General features: G+C 45.1%; 1 protein-coding gene across 4 annotated transcripts in view; it reads right to left on the reverse strand.

Annotated features, from left to right (window-relative positions):
- Positions 1–8,565: 8,565 nt before the first annotated feature.
- TMEM208 (transmembrane protein 208) overlaps positions 8,566–17,115 on the reverse strand; it is a 95,148-nt gene continuing 86,598 nt past the window's right edge. For all 4 annotated transcript variants that reach the window (XM_033942433.1, XM_033942431.1, XM_033942432.1 and 1 more), the window contains one exon: positions 8,566–8,975. In XM_033942433.1, the coding sequence (XP_033798324.1) occupies positions 8,838–8,975 (138 nt within the window). In that variant the 3' untranslated portion in view covers positions 8,566–8,837. The remainder of the gene's footprint in view (positions 8,976–17,115) is intronic.

A 17,115-nucleotide genomic window follows, 5' to 3' on the forward strand; every position in this document is an offset into this window, starting at 1 on the left:
TAGTGCCCCTTTCCATGTTCTTAGTGCCCTCAGTGCCTCCTTCGTATGTATTAGTGCCTCCTTCCTATGTCCTTAGTGCCCCATTGCCTCCTTCCGTGTCCTTAGTGCCCTCAGTGCCTCCTTCCTATGTCCTTAGTGTCTCCTTCCCGTGTCCTTATTGCCCCCAGTGCCTCTTACCCATGTCCTTAATGCCCCCAGTGCCTCCTTCCTATGTCTTTAGTGCCTCCTTCCCATGTCCTTAGTGCCCACAGTGCCTCCTTCCCATGTCCTTAGTGCCCCTTCCCATGTTCTTAGTGCCCCTTTCCATGTCCTTAGTGCCCAAAGTTCCTCCTTCCTATGTCCTTAGTGCCCCTTCCTGTGTCCTTAGTGCCCAAAGTGCCTCCTTCTATGTCCTTAGTGACCCTTTGTGTGTCCTTAGTGCCCATAGTGCCTCCTTCCTATGTCCTTAGTGCACCTTCCTGTGTCCTTAGTGCTCTCAGTGCCTCCTTCCTATGTCCTTAGTGCCCCTTCCTGTGTTCTTAGTGCCCTCAGTGCCTCCTTCCTATGTCCTTAGTGCCTCTTCCTATGTTCTTAGTGCCCTCAGTGCCTCCTTCATATGTATTAGTGCCTCCTTCCTATGTCCTTAGTGTCCTTAGTGCCCCCTTCCCATGTCCTTAGTGTCCCCAGTGCCTCCTTCCCAAGTCCTTAGTGCCCCTTCCCATGTCCTTAGTGTCCACAGTGCCTCCTTCCCAAGTTCTTAGTGCCTCCTTCTCATGTCCTTAGTGCCCCCAGTGCCTCCTTTCCATGTCCTTAGTGCCCCCAGTGCCTCCTTCCCATGTCCTTAGTACCCTCAGGGTCTCCTTCCCATATCCTTAGTGCGCCTTCTCATGTCCTTAGTGCCCATAGTGCCTCCTTCCTATGTCCCCCTCATTGCCTTCCAGCCTGTGTCCCACCCCCATACCCCGAAGCCAGCCAGCCTACCTGCCTGCCTACCACCTTCTTTCCCTGTTGCGCAAAAGAAAAAAGCCTCCCTCCTTCTCTCCCCTCCAGCGCCCGATTCAAACCTCCCCCCCGGTCCGCCGCTACTGCTGATTGCCAGCCTCTCTCATTACCACCCTCTAGTGCCAATTCAAACCCGCCACCGCTGCTGCTAATTGCCGCCCAGAAGCCTTCTTCCCGATGTCAATTCTGACATTGGAGAGGAAGTTCTGGGCCAGCCAATCACTGCCGGAATGTCCTCTCCAACATCAGAATTGACATCGAGAAGAAGGCTTATGGGCAGCAATTAGCAACAGTGAGGGGGTGTTGAATCGGCGCTCAAGAGAGGTAAGGAGAGCAGCAGCGGCGGCGGACCGGAGGGGGGGGGGGGTGTTTGAATTGGGCGCTAGAGGGAGGCTTTTATTTTTTTGTGTGCAGCAGGGAGAGGAAGCGATCGCCTGTCCAGTTGTCCCCGCGAACAGCTTCGGGACTGTCCCTAAAAAACGGGACATTTCGGCATCCCGAAGCTGTGTGTGGGGACAATTGGACAGACGATCTAAAAATGGGATAGTCCCGTTCAAAATGGGATGTATGGTCACCTTAGGTGAAGAGGACTTGGTTTGGACTACTAAAGTCCAGGCACCTTGTTGAGCTGTGACCTTTTTGTCAGTGCTAGTGTTTGGACTTTTCTTTTGTGATTTATTTTTTTCTTAATGATAATTTCTCTTTGGGCCTGCTTAGACTGTGAAAGCAGCCCAGAAAGAACTGAACTCTCTGGAACTTGCAGTCTTGGCTGAATGTTTAAAAGCCAGGGTTGTTTTTTTCTTTTTGCTTTCTGCTAGCAGGATAATGAGGCCTGCTGGTAGCAAACTTACCTGAGAGCCTGAGCTTGTCATCCCTTTGCAACAGGGATAGAGTAGGCAAATATAGTGCAAAATATAGACAGCGATATAAATTCTCAAAACTGGCAAATTTTGATTACTAAATTGAAAATAAAATCATTTTTCTTACCTTTGCTGTCTGGTGATTTCATGAGTCTCTGGTTGTTTTCCTTCTGACTGTGCAGCCTTTCTTTTTTTTTTTTCTGCATTCAGGCCCAATTGTCACTTTCTATTCCCTCCCTCCTTCCTATGTCCTTAGTACCCCTTCCTATGTCCTTAGTGTCCCCAGTGCCTCCTTCCCGTGTCTTTAGTGCCCCCAGAGCCTCCTTCACATGTCCTTAGTGCCTCCTTCCCATGTCCTTAGTGCCCCCAGTGCCTCCTTCCCATGTCCTTAGTGCTCACAGTGCCTCCTTCCCATGTCCTTAGTGCCCAAAGTTCCTCCTTCCTCTGTCCTTAGTGCCCATTCAGCTGCTATTTTAGCTGGGCCTAATAGGAGTGGGTGAACCTGGTCCAAAGATATCAAACTTGGTGGTGTTTCTTTTTGTTTCTCTGTCCTCAGGTCACCATCATGGATCCTCAGCAGCTCAGAGCGGTTCTGGCAGGCGAAAGACAGAGACAGAGTGATGACCTGCAGGAAATCCTCAAGGCAAACCATGAACTTTGGAAAGGAAGTCAGGAAGCCATGCTGAGGCAGCAGGCCATGCTACTGGGAGCTCTGGGAGAACAGACTAAAACTTTTGCTCAGCTTATGCACACTACCTGCTTGCAGATTTCACAGTTCAGGTCAGATGTCTGTCTCCCTATGCTTCTCCTATCTGTTTGTGGAGATCGGTCCACCTTTTGGGCTAGGGAGCGTTTTGTAAATATGTTCTCCATGTTATGGGGGTAATTCTGAGCTTCTTTGAAGCCTATGTTGACAGTTAATAGTGCTGTTTGTTTTGAGCAGAACCCTTGTCTAGCCTGTCATTGCAGGTGCCTCTACTTCACAGATGGTAGTGCCTCTATGCTTGGGAATGGACTGATGGGAGGAGCTAAGCTAGCCTGTGATGTACCCTAGAGGTGGAGTTAAAAACTTATAATTCTCTTCTGCAGCCCATGTGGGTAAAAGGAAATAACCCTATGGTCTAGAATGTCTCACTTATCTACTGGAAAAGAGCTTACCAAGGTAAGTACATAATCTCCTTCTACATGATTTAATATTCCTGGCTTTGGGGTAAAGGGAGTGATTCTTCTTTAAGAGATTGTTAGTACCAAGAATATAGGGTGAGTTGGGGGGAGAAATAAATATAAGATGTAAATCATTTCAAGGTTTATTAGTGTGGTGATATTGTTAAACATTACCTTGTGTTCCTAAATATAATAATTAAAAAAAAAAAAGCTGTGGCCATGGATCCAAGTGCTTGTGTGTCTACTCTATAAGATGAATTATTTGGTGGCTCAGGTATAGTCAAACCTCGGTTTCCGAGTAATGCGGTTTGCGAGTGTTTTGCAAGATGAGCAAAACACTCCTGCAAACTTCTCGGAAGTTCATGAGAATCTTGGAGAGTGGGAGCCAGAAGGCCTTAAGCATGCGCAGATGCACAAGGCCCTGCAGCAACCCAGCAGAGATCAGCGGCAGGCTCTTTTGGCACCAGCACGTCCTGTGGGTTGGTGCTGCGTGCTGGTGTCCTGTCCGCTCAAGGTAAGGGTTTGGGCCACGGGGGGTGGGGAGGGCGAAGCCAGTTCCCGGGGGGTGGGAGCAGGGTCTTTTTTGTGATGTGGAACAAATCATCCGAGTTTCCCTTACTTTGTATAGGAAACTCACTTTGATACACGAGCACTTTGGTTTACGAGCATGCTTCTGGAACAAATGATGCTCGCAAGCCAAGGTTCCACTGTATTTAATTTTTTTATGATTTCATAGTTTGAATTTTTAGATATGTTTTATATTCATGATGGTGCTCTAAGTTTTAGTGCAGTTTTCTCCTTCATCAACAGTGTCTGCATGCCTTCAGCTTATAACAATTCCAGTGCTGCTGCTGGTTTGTCACCAGTTAAAAGCAAGAAGAGAAATAGTCCAGCAGTAAAAAAAGGTTCACCAGGAAAATATGTTTGTAGCTTCAGTCCCTGGTAGGATATGCCCTCCCTTGTCATCTCTAGGGGATTATTTTTTTCTTGCTAGGGGTTACTTGGGGGGACATTCTACTGGGGATAATTTGCTGCTTAGTAAGGGCTATGTACTGGGTAAAAAATATATTCAACCGTTGGTTGCAGGACTCCCCACCCACTATCTGGTACTGGAGAAATAAATTTCACCTCTTAATGGATTCCATGTTGCAGCATTTCTCTAGACACAGGCCTAAGGCCTTTTTGGTCCTCTAGACACTCTATCCCCATGCTAAAAAGTCAAATTTTAAATAGACTATAGAAACCAGCGGTTCCTTTGTTACCTTCTGTCAATCACTAAGTGGATGGGTTGGGGGGGGATTGGAGGGAGAAGAAGGGATGGACAAACTGTGAGATAATTTTGTAAGCTGAGTCTGGGTTGTAAGAACCAACACCTGGACTCAAATTGTTTTGCCTGTTTGTATCTTTTGGGATTTGGGTCACTGTTAATATAAACCTTTATAGCAGTGTATATGTGCTTGACTTGTTCATTTGAATAAATCATTTAAAAAGAAAAAAAAGTCTCACCATGAGCTTGACCCTGGTTCGTGGATGGGCAAGTCTGCCTATCCAGATCCAGGCATGCCAGAATCCAACTACTTGGTAAGGTAGCCCCTTTAATTCAGCAGAAGAGACTAGGAGTAAACCTCACATAAGATCTTTCAGAGTGCCAGAGAAAACACAGGCTCAGTCCCCTTTAACAGAGCAAACAGCAGTTTAGAGACTGGCCAAAAGGGGAGCCATAGAGAGCCTTGTCCCACTCCAAAGCCATATAAGTTTAGGCAGGGTTCTCAGAGATATAAGAATGAGCTCTTCACAGAACAGGAGGGATGGAGACTGAAAGACCAGCCAGCTGGCCTGAGACCCAGCAAAGCATAAGGACCTGCCTTGGAGCAGAAACCAGCCAAAGCCAAAGCAGGACATTGAAATTTTAGAGCTGGAAGAGATGATTCAGAGGCCGGACACAGAACGCTTCAGCCCAGTTAAATGCATGGAGGTGTTAGAGGAGCTGACACCTGAAGGTGAGCAATTGGAACTTATGGAAACCTGTTGAGACAAAGGGTATTGCTGTGTTTGCTAAAACCCCAACTATAACAAACTTATTAATAAACTCAATCACATATCCCATTCAACCTATATTAAAACTTCTGGGAATAATGATAGACAGATACTGCACAATGCAATCACAAATCAACAAAACAATACAGAAATCATTTGCAGTCATGAGAAACCTAAGGCTAGATCAAAAATTATTCGACAGAAAACAATTCCAGCTCATGGTCCAGTCCCTAGTCCTAGGTCTCCTTAACTACTGCAACATCCTATATCTCCCCTACCCCGCAACAATGATAAAACAACTACAAACAGTACGAAACACAGCCCTGAGACTAATCTATTCACTAAGAAAACACAACCACATCACCGAGGCATATCTCGACTCACACTAGCCCCAATTCAAACAAGAATTCTATTTAAATTCTACTGTCTATTTAAATCCATAAATGGTGACAGCCCAGCCTACTTGAACAATCCAAACTACCACAACCAGACACAGGAGAACCCAGACACCATTCACATACCCTCCAATCAGAGCCATCAAACGGAAAAAACTGTACGATGGCCTACTAGCCACACAGGCAGCAAAACTAGACCACCAACTCTTCAATCTACTAATCATAACCCCAGACTACAAAACTTTCAGAAAAGAAATAAAAACCTTACTATTCAAAAAATCCATGGAGACTGACACCGTATGAAACATTTCAATCTTCTGAAGCAACCTCTGGACAGGTCTAGAAATCCTGTTCTGTAATCTGCCTTGAACTGCAAGGTAATGGCGGAATAAAAATCACTAATGTAATGTAATGTATGCTAAAGAAGACTCACCTGTATGCAAAGAATAAGACAAGAAAGTCCCTATGAACTAAAAGAAAATCCACAGATCTTTGCTTAAGTTTGTTTCTGAATTTTTTCTTCTTTTTTTTTTTCTCCCTTCTGAGACCAAGGCTGGCTCATGAACTGTGCAACTATTGAAGGACAGATAGGGCTGTGGCTAGGACTGTTTAAGAGTGGTTGGACTAGGGTTACCAGACATCCGGATTTCCATGGACATATCCTCTTTTATGAGGCCATGTCCGGCGGTCCGGACAGCTTTTCAAAACCCGGCGCTTTGACTGGGTTTTGAAAAGCTTCCTCCACATTGTGTCAGGCAGGAGGGCATGTGCAGATGCCCTCCTGCCTGATGGGAGCAGGCAGCAGGGGGTGGGACTAGGGTGTTAACAGGACAGGGATGGGTGGAACTGGGAAGGCCTGGGGGGGCGGGTCTAGGGGGTCTGGATTTTACTAATGTAAAATCTGGCAACCCTAGTTTGGACTGTTTAAAGTGTTTTACCCAGGAATTTTTCTTAAAACTGGGAACAAAACTATATTGGACTACAGGATACATCCAGAGGACTGTATGGAAATTAGTGATTTCTTTTCTGGATTGTACTTAATTACAATTTTTTGTTTTCTTCTATTTGAAGGATGCTGGAAAGCGGAGGCTGTTGTGGGGCTAAAGCATGGCATCTATCTCCCTGAGGGAAAGCCAGTGTAAGACTAGGGCACTGCTGAATTTCCAAATCAACTTTGATTATATATTTTTTTATGTACCAGAATGCTTGTTTCTTACATGTTTCTTTTTGCACATGTTTTTACCTTATGTTTTGGAAATAACTACTTACCTTTTTTGGAGGCTTAAGCAATAAAAAAAACCTTGCTTAAACCAAAGCTATTTGACTCTGAGCTTTAATACTGTGTGCTGGGTTGTCTGGAAAGTGGTGTGGCTTCTGTTAGAGCCAGCACCCCCTTGTAGGGCTATCCCCTATTCAGGAAGCACACCAAGAAAGGATTAGTGCCACCTAGAGGGTTGTTTGCACTGTTACCTTTGTGAACCCTGGCTGGCAACAAGCTGTACCTAAGCTTCCCACTCAAAAGTCAAGAGTTGAGGAGAAACAGGGCTTGGCATGCTACCAAAGCACATACACTCAGTCCTCACTGAACTTTAACTCCACCAAACTGCAGAACAGAGGATTTAAGACAGAGAAAATAAAACCTACCCTTGCAAGAAACTATGGCTGAAAGCATTTTAATGGTAATAATTTGGTTTTATATAACACTTTACAGCAAGTGGGATCCCAAAGTGCTCTAAAAATATTTCAGCTCAGCAGCATTCATATAGACACCCCTGGGGTGGATGACAATGTAAACCATTTCAATACGACGAGCCACTTGTATATTATTGTTGTTACCCATTCCAGTTAAGTAAAACAAGACAAACAGATGTAGAAATAACAGCCAGCATCAAGAAAATCTTGCCAGTGGTAAGACTGAAATGCAGACATCCTCAAGCTCAAACCATCAGAACTTTTATCTTTTAAAGATTTGTGCTCTCTGCTGTCATGTTTATATTCTTAGAGTACAATGCAATATGAAAATAGGAAGTATCCAATAATGCCTAAGAGAAAGGAAGAAAGTGCTGTATGCAAGAGAATTACATATACCTGATGGGAGAGGATATCTGATGACTTATGTGACAGGAGGGTAGCAAAAATCAAACAGTGCTCTGTCTATCTCATAACCCTCAAGAATGTATAAGTGAAAAGGAAGAGAGGTAGAGCACTAACAGAGGTCTTGTGTCGGAGAAATCTGGCATAGAAGAGAAAGGGGAAGTATATTTCTAATATTTATTCAGCATATCAAAAGATATGGCATAAAACATACAAAAAGCCCTAGCCAAAACTTCTCTCATGAGAATTCAAAATCTTAATTGAGTATTAAAAGCCATCTCATTAAACTAAAACATTAGCTATTGCTTTTTAATGAAGGACTTCCCTATTATTATTTATATTTTTACCAACTCAGGGGGGTCTTCTATTAAAGATTAGGGCATGTTACCTGCAGAGCACACTTTATTCCTATGGGCCCTGATACAGATAACGTGCTGGAAAGACCCCCCCTAAATCTTTAATTTACAGAGAAAGAGAAATTATATATTTTGGTTTCAGCGGGAAGTTTTTATTTAATATCCAATTCTTAATTGCCATGTGGTTGGTTATCTGTGATGGACTTAAAATAATTTTTATATCCAGTTGGTGTAAGGACAGGGGGGGGGGACAAATGATTAAAAGCTGTAATTATGGTCAGGATCTATAATAACTATGCATTATAAAATCTCTTACAAGAGAGCCAATGACCCACTTTATGACATAATACTCATGTCCTCCTGGTTAATGATTAGTAAATTGACAGGTATTTGACACACTTGTTTTATCAAGAATTTCCCTTGCCTTACCCTTGTTTCTATTTTGAGAATTATTGGCAGTCTAGCTGACTGAAGCTTTCTTCGTGTCCTCTACCTACTTCATGAAGTGTTTTATGAACTGGTGCAATATTACTATTTTTCAGGCATCCAACATTCTCTTTTCTGTACAATATTTAAATGTTTATTACCTTAAACCCTGTAATAATAATCCACTGGAACACAAAATGTATCCTTCAATTTTCAAATTCCTCATCCCACCAACAAAAAATCACAATGCAGTCTGTTTAAAAATATCTTTATATGTATCCCAGCATATGCCATTGAAATATAGAGTTATGAGTAGTGGAACTCCTCCCCATGTGATCTTTTGGGACCAATCAGCAGCAAACTTGCAGCATCCACAGAAATAAGGTGCCAAGTCTCTTCTTTGGAGATAAGAAGAGACTGGACTGGTGACACTCCTCTACTATTTCTTGAATGACTAAGCTGCATCCTCCAGTGTGGTATAGAAATAATATAAAACAACTTCAAAATAAACTCCAGAGTTATAGCTAATAACGCTTTATCTGCCTCCTTTCCTGTCGCCGCTGCTTTTTCTCGTTGGGCTCCTGGCTGGCTGCAGAAGAATCAGCAGTGAACCAAGGTCCTAGCACATTGATCCAGAGGAGGTATAGTGCCCGTCCTGGAGCCTGCAATAGCAAGGAAAGAATAAATCTTAGTGCCTGTACAACTTTTCTAGACTAATATTCACACTTAAAATAATATACATTTATAAAAAAACACTCATGAAGCATGCCATCAGTTGTATTTGGCAAGTGAGCATGCTCCTCATTGAAATGCCTCCTTCTTCTATCACCTCAGGCATATGCCTGGAACCAAAACATAACATCTAAAAATCAGACCTCAATCCTCAATTTTTTTTAATGTCATTATGAGAGAAACAAAAATTAAGTTCCATGTCTAGCACGTGCAGTTCCTAAAAGCTATGTATATTGTATTAATTTTGTTTTTATTAATCATGACTAGCAGCATAGGTTACAGGCTGACCAAATTTCAGACTTGGCACCACAACTGACAGATGTTGGCTGAAAATGCCTGTGCATTTACAGCAGAAACCAAAATCATAGGCCCAACTTGCTTCTTCCCTGGACCACCCACCAATCCCACTCTCTGTACACCCTCTCCTAGACCTATCTTTTAAAAACCTGGTAGTTCAGTGGCCTCTTTAGGGCTGGAGCATCCCAAACTGCTCCTGTCCCCACTGGCTGCAGTGTGAAAACTATGGCAGCACCTAAGACTGACACAGCCACAATTTTGAAATTGGAAATAGCATGAGCAGGAAGTTGTTCTTGCTCATGCCATTCCTGCTTCCAAAATGGCAGCTGCCATTTTCGTAACTCAACCAGCAGGGGCAGGAGCAACTCAGGATTAGAGAATGACATGGGGACAAAGTTTGTCTCCATCCCCGACCCTGCAGGCTCCATCTCTTTCCTCGTCCTATCCCCACAAGCTTTGTTCTTGTTCCCGTGGACTCTGTCCTCATATGCACAAGCCTCGAACTTATGGTGTTATATTTAAATATTTTAAATTAAAGTATAAAAGGGATAATATTCTGTAGAGATGTTCATGAGGGGCCACTGAAAAGTTCTCAGCCCAACCAACAAAGTGAAAAATCACCGGACAGGTGTATAGCCCTTTATGGAGACTGTTCCAGCTTTGTTGGTTGGGCTGAGAACTTTTCAGCAGCACTTCATATATATCACAAATAGAAATAGATTCAGTTCCCTATGAGCAGTAGCGTACCAAGGGGGGAGAGGGGCGGTCCGTCCCGGGTGCAAGCCCTGAAGGGGTGCTCCCGGCCTTGGTGTTCAGTCCCCTCCCCGAAGTACCGCTCGCCCCCCTGGCATTCCCGCACCACCTACATAGCAGCACGCAGCGGGATGGCGATCCCTGCGCTGCTTCCTCCGCCGCGGTCCCGCCCCTCCTCTGATGTCAGTTGGGAAAAGAAAGGGAGAGATGGTGGACCCTGGGGTGGTAGGGAAGGAAGGAGGGATGCTGGATGAAAGGGTAGTGAAGAAAAGATGGATCTGTGGAGGGAGACGAAAAAAGGAAAGATCTCCTCCTGGGGAGGGAAGGGAAACAGGGAGGACAGAGATGGCAGATGGATGGTTAGCATGCAGAAAGAAGGAAGAAGGAGACCCTGGCAAGCAAGTTATCAGAAGACAACCAGAGCCTTGGACCAACAAGATTTGAAAAATAACCAGACAACAAAAGGTAGAAAAACTAATTTTATTTTCTGTTTTGTGATTACAATATGTCAGATTTGAAATGTGTATCCTGCCAGAGCTGGTGTTAGACCGCAAATGTGAGCTAGGATTTAACAGAAAGAGGAAAAGTCCCTTTTGTTTCTTTATTTTACTTACACCACAGCGCTAGTGTGGTTAGGAGAAGCCAAAGGGGGGTGAAAAAGCTATAAAATAAACCCACCAGGATGTTTGGAAAAAAACCCCAAAAAACCCCCAATTGGACAGAAAAGTTGAATCGGAAAAACCAATTCAATAATCGAATCGAAAAAAACTTTTTTTTCTTGAATCGGGCAGCACTAGTTTGCGCTACTGTCTTAGACTTTAGGACCTGGGATTGGGGAGAGATAGCATCCTCAGTACTTTATAATGCAAGTGAAACAAGGATTTGGTCAGACTTTTGAAGAGTAGACTTCAGAAGGTGGTGGTGAACGGTACCCCATCTGAAGCATCGGACATGATCAGTGGAGTGCCGCAGGGCTCGGTCCTGGGCCCGATTCTATTTAACTTATTCATAAGAGATATGACGCAAGGACTTAGAGGAAGGGTATCACTGTTCGCCGACAACGCCAAACTTTGCAACATAGTAGGCAAAAGCTTATTACCTGATAATATGACACACGACCTACTGTTGCTGGAACAATGGTCAACTACTTGGCAGCTAGGCTTCAATGCTAAAAAATGCAAGATAATGCACCTGGGTAAGAGAAACCCGCGTAGAACTTATGTACTAAATGGTGAGACCTTGGTTAGGACCACGGCGGAACGCGACCTAGGGGTGATCATTAGTGAGGACATGAAGGTTGCCAATCAAGTAGAGAAGGCTTCCTCCAGGGCAAGACAAATGATGGGGTGTATCCGCAGAGGTTTCATCAGCAGGAGACCTGAAGTTATGATGCTGTTGTACAGAGCCATGGTGAGGCCTCACTTGGAGTACTGTGTTCAGTTTTGGAGACCACACTACCGAAAGGACGTGCTGAGGATCGAGTCGGTTCAGCGAACGGCCACCAGGATGGTATTGGGGCTCAAGGATCTCACGTATGAAGAAAGATTAAAAAAATTGCGGCTGTACTCACTTGAGGAAAGAAGAGAACGGGGAGATATGATTGAAACATATAAGTACATCACGGGACACATCAAGTCAGAAGATGATATCTTCTGGCTCATGGGACCCTCGACCACCAGAGGGCATCCGCTGAAAATCAAGGGAGGGAAGTTTCATGACGACTCCAGGAAGTACTTCTTCACCGAAAGAGTAGTGGATCATTGGAACAGACTCCCACTCCAGGTGATAAAGGCCAGCAGCGTGACGGATTTTAAGAGAAAATGGGATACTCACGTGGGATCTTTAAGGGAGTAAATTCAGGGGAGGGGATACTTGGAATGGGCAGACTTGGTGGGCTATAGCCCTTTTCTGCTGCTTTTTTCTATGCTTCTAAGAAAAATATTGTATAGGCCGGGGACATGAGACAGCAAGAAACGGGAACTTTTCTTCCTTCTATTTTTGTGAATGGCAAGGCTGAGGATGTCAGAGAGTTCAGTTAAAATATGTGCTTTATAAGAAAATATAATAATGTGTTTTATAAAGTTTATAAGCATTGCTGGCCTACCCGGTGAAGTGTTCCTAATGGTGGTAGTGGTGGCAGCGTGTTAATGTGTTGAGTGGAAGAGGTGGTTTGGGAAATTCTGCCGAGAAAACTCCGGGCCCATTTCCACTCCACTCAACTGGTTCACACACTGAGTGGGTCTTTGGGTGTTGTGCCTGGGTAGTTGTCTTGGGATCTCTTCCAGTGGTTTGTCAGTATCTCCTTGTGGTCCAAGGAAGGAAACTTTGTTAACCTTAGCATTGACCTTCAGAATATGTTTGTAACAGTGCTGCTTGTGTGGCATTAGGCTATGTAGTGATCAAAAGAAAAAACCAGACCTTTGCACATTTTTGGACTATATGGTGGGTGTATGAGGAGATTCACATTTCCTGTACAGCTAAGTCCTTGTGAAGTTACGTTGTTCTTTCTGTATTTGACATCTAGCAAGGTCTCTGTTTGGAAGGAAAAATCTAAGCTTAAAAATGAAGTGGCCAGAAGTTATGGTAAAAGCAGATAGCGTTGCTGATTTTAAGAAAGGTTTGGACAAATTCCTGGAGGAAAAGTCCATAGTCTGTTATTAAGACATGGGGGAAGTGTCTGCTTGCCCTGGATCGGTAGCATGGAATGATGCTACTCTTTGGGTTTTGACCAGGTACTAGTGACCTGGATTGGTTACCATGAGAATGGGCTACTGGGCATGATGGACCATTGGTCTGACCCAGTTAGGCTATTCTTATGTTATGTTCTCATCTGTAGAGGCCTTTGTTTTCACTTCTTATTTTAATGTATTTTTTTTCTGGGAACTTATCAGTGTTTTTTAGAATGGGAACAAAAATGGAAGAGAATTAATGTGTGTGGAATGGGGGGGGGGTTACTAATTTCTTCAGCTAAATAATTCAATCCACCTCAACCAGACATAGGAGAACTCACGCACCATTCACACACCCTCCAACCAAAATCGTCAAAAGAAAAAAAACTGTTCGACAACCTCCTAACACTCGACCCCCCAACTCTACAACCTATTGACCTTGACCACAGACTACAAAACCTTCAAAAAAGAAATAAAAACCCTTCTATTCAAAAAACACATAAAACCGAACTAACACAATCAGAACTGTCCCAAGTATCACCTGCAACTACTCCATATGTACTTCTGATGTCATGACAATTCAGACATAATTTATGTTATGTTTGGAATAATGGTTACATATATGAGGTTCAATAAAAGAAAATTTTCAGTGCCTGTTTCTATTATGACCATTTATTTTTCATGGTTATTACAAAAAATATTTTTTTACATGGAGGGAGGTGTCAAAAAAATGATGGGCCCCGGGTGCCACATACCCTAGGTACGCCACTGCCTATGAGTGTTTTTACATCACCTGGGAAAGTAAATGGACTGTCTTACAGACGGTTATAGAAAAGAATCTAAACTGTGTAGTGGATGAACAGGAAAATAAGTGTTTATTAAATGTTAGAAATGTTCATTCATGCCAGCAACAATGGATGAATCTGTTGCAGTAACAGTAAGATGGTTGAGCAGCTAAGCACATAATAGAAGGACATTGCAGGTGAAAGACAAGACACAAACGATGTAATTTAACAGTAATTCATTGAAATCCAAAAGCAGCTTCTGCAGTTTTTTAAATCATTGAATTCAGTTGCCAATTGTCTAAGATGTGTTAAGTTTTTACATATTGGTACTAGTCTCAAGTTTTTAGAGAATGACACAGGAACGAAGTTTTTTCCTGTTCCCGTGTCCCAATCGCTGTCCCATCCCCGTGTCATTCTCTACGCAGGATGCACCTGCTCCAAAAAAGCCGTTGGACCACCAGGCTTTTTTAATAGTAAGCTTGTGAAAGGATGGCCATAGAGAGTTGAGTTTTCTTTTGGAAGTGAGGAGTCTGCCTCAGGAGGAGGGGTGGTGGAAGTTGTGGGGGGCAGGGTCCACGGTTTCCATTTCAGTCAAAAACAAGTGATATTCCATTTCAGCTGGAACCAAAACCATTGGTTTCAGTCAGCCTCTAGCATAGGGTCAAACTGAGTACCGTATTTTCACGTAGATAACGCGCACCCGTGTAAAACGCGCACATGGGTATAGCGCACGAAAAACACAAATTTATGTACAGAAATTTTTATATACCGCGCACACCCGTATACCGCGCATGCTGCCTGACTCTCCCGTCGCCGCCCGACTCTCCTCTGGCCACCCCGACTCTCCTTTCGCCCGCCCCGACTCTCCTCTGGCCACCCCGACTCTCCTTTCGCCCGCCCCGACTCTCCTCTCCCCCTTGAAGTCCTGTCCCCACCCTGAAAGCCTGATGCCCCCCCCCCGACGTCCGATTCACCCCCCCCCCCGCAGGACCGCTCGCACCCCCACCCCGAAGGACCGCTCGCTCGCACTCCCACCCGCACCCCCACCCTGAAGGACCGCTCGCACTCCCACAGCCTCCCGACCCCCCCCCATCATGTAGAAGCTCCTACCGGTGTCCTGCTGCTTCCTCTTGGCGGTCCCGACTCCCCGACACTATCGGGGCAAGAGGGAGCTCAAACCCTCTTTCCCCCCGACTCCCCGACACGATCGGGGCAAAAGGGAGCCCAAGCCCTCTTACCCCGCCGACTCCCCAACTCCCTGACAATATCGGGCCAGGAGGGAGCCCAAGTCCTCCTGGCCCTGGCGACCCCACCCCGCTAGTTGTTCGGGCCAGGAGGGAGCCCAAACCCTCCTGGCCACGGCGACCCCCTACCCCCACTACATTACGGGCAGGAGGGATCCTAGGCCCTCCTGCCCTCGACGCAAACCCCCCTCCCCCCAACGACCGCCCCCCCCCAAGAACCTCCGACCGCCCCCCCAGCCGACCCGCGACCCCTCTGGCTGACCCCCACGACACCCCCACCCCCTTCCCCGTACCTTTGTGTAGTTGGCCGGACAGACGGGAGCCAAACCCGCCTGTCTGGCAGGCAGCCAACGATGGAATGAGGCTGGATTGGCCCATCCATCCCAAAGCTCCGCCTACTGGTGTGGCCTAAGGCACCTGGGCCAATCAGAATAGGCCCGGGAGCCTTAGGTCCCTCCTGGGGGCGGGGCCTTGGGCACATGGTCGGGTTGAGCCCATGTGCCTCAGGCCCCACCAACAATAAAACCATCCTTCTGGTTGAGTGGGTGGGGGTGGCGTTGAAGGACACTTGGGACAGGAAACTGGAGGCTTCGGTTAAGTCATTTGAGGTAGCAGCTCCGACTCTGCAGGCGGTGGTGTGTAGTTCATATGTGGGTAGGGCCTGTCTACGCTGGGTTCAACATATGGCAGATGACTTGGGGGAGGCTGGTGCTGCCATGCTGTCAGTTTCCGGATGTGGCGGATAAGCATCTTGAAGATGAGAGGGATTGGAGGAAACGCATAAAGAAACTTGTGTGTCCAATCCAGAAGAAAACACATCAGGTTCCAGGCGTTGGGGAAAATACTACCTGGAGCAAAATTGAAGCAACGTGTGATTGTGGGGGGAAGCAAACAGGTCTATCTGAGGAGTCCCCCAAAGAAAAAATATGTGAAGCAGTACTGCAGAGTTGAGCATCCACTCGTGTGGCTGAAGAAACCTGCAGAAGCTGTCTGCAAAAGAATATCGCTTCCCTTGAATGCATAGTGCTTTCAAAAATATATTGTGAGCAATTGCCCAGTTCCAAGTCTTCTGGAACTCTTGACAAAGGAGAGAACCCGTGTCTCCTTGCTTGTTTATGTATGTAATACATTGCAACCTGAACGTCTGTGGTAATTAGGAGGACGTAGTTAGTCACAATGTGCTGAAATGTTTCAAGAGCATCGTAGATTGCTCTGAATTCCAAAAGATATAGATAGAAAAAAATTGGTTCATTAGATTAGCAACTTTAAGTGCGAATATCGTCCAGATAAACCCAGCAAGCATGGTCAGAACCTTCTGATGTGGAGATGTGTGGAGCAAAAATCCCCTGGAAAGCAAGAAAGAGCTCATCTAGCACTGCAGAGACTGTCAAAGTGTAAAGTGTTGAGACAATGGGTTGCGAGCTTGAGACCACTGACATGCAATGTCTATTGAGGAGTCTTGAGATGAAGTCTCTAAAATGGAGTAACATGCATCGTGGAGGCCATGTGACCCAGGAGTACCATTAGATGTCTGGCCAAGATTGATGGGAGAAGATAAGTCTGCTCGCAAGCAATGCTGCTTGAATCAATGCTGAAGGAGAAACTGCCTGAAATAAAAGCTCTGATAAATCGCAGTGTAAAAAGATTAAAGTTGGGATGTTGGAAAAATATTTCAAATCCCCAGTGCTGAAAGAAGAAAATTGTGAATGGAGTCATTGTGAGGACCCATTACGAGGTTGGATCATTGATGAGTCAATCATCCAGCCAGAGAAAACCCGGAGACCCTGTCTGCAACGCTGTTGCCACTACAACTAGGCCCTCAATGACTATTCTGGAAGAGGATGCAAGGCCAAAAGGCAGGACTCTATATTGATAATGGGGCTGTGCTATCAGAAATCTGAGTAATTTCCAGAAGTTCGGAAGCACTGGAATATGAGAAGAAACTTCTTTTCAGATCTAGGCAGCAAAGCCAGTCATTGTGATCTGAGAGAGAAGATAAAGTTATCAGAGGCATCATATGAAACTTGTTTTCCCCTTAGTGGAAATTTGTTCAGACTCCTGAGGTCTAAAATTGGCCTTAGACCTCCCTTCCCTTTTGGAATGAGGAAATACCAGAAGTAAAAACACCAGTTCCTCTGCAGAGATGAAAACTCTTTGAGAAGAAGAAAAGGTACCATCTCCTGAAGAAGAAGAGTCGACTTGAAAAGAGACTCTCTTGGGAGGTCTGGAGACATAGTGATTAAGTGAAGAGAAAGTCACTCTCGAAAAAGTTTTTTGTTTTTTTTAAAATGTAGTGGCCTCCTCCGCCTCTACAGTCACTCC

Source organism: Geotrypetes seraphini, chromosome 4, assembly GCF_902459505.1.
Source record: "Geotrypetes seraphini chromosome 4, aGeoSer1.1, whole genome shotgun sequence".
Lineage (NCBI taxonomy): Eukaryota > Metazoa > Chordata > Amphibia > Gymnophiona > Dermophiidae > Geotrypetes > Geotrypetes seraphini.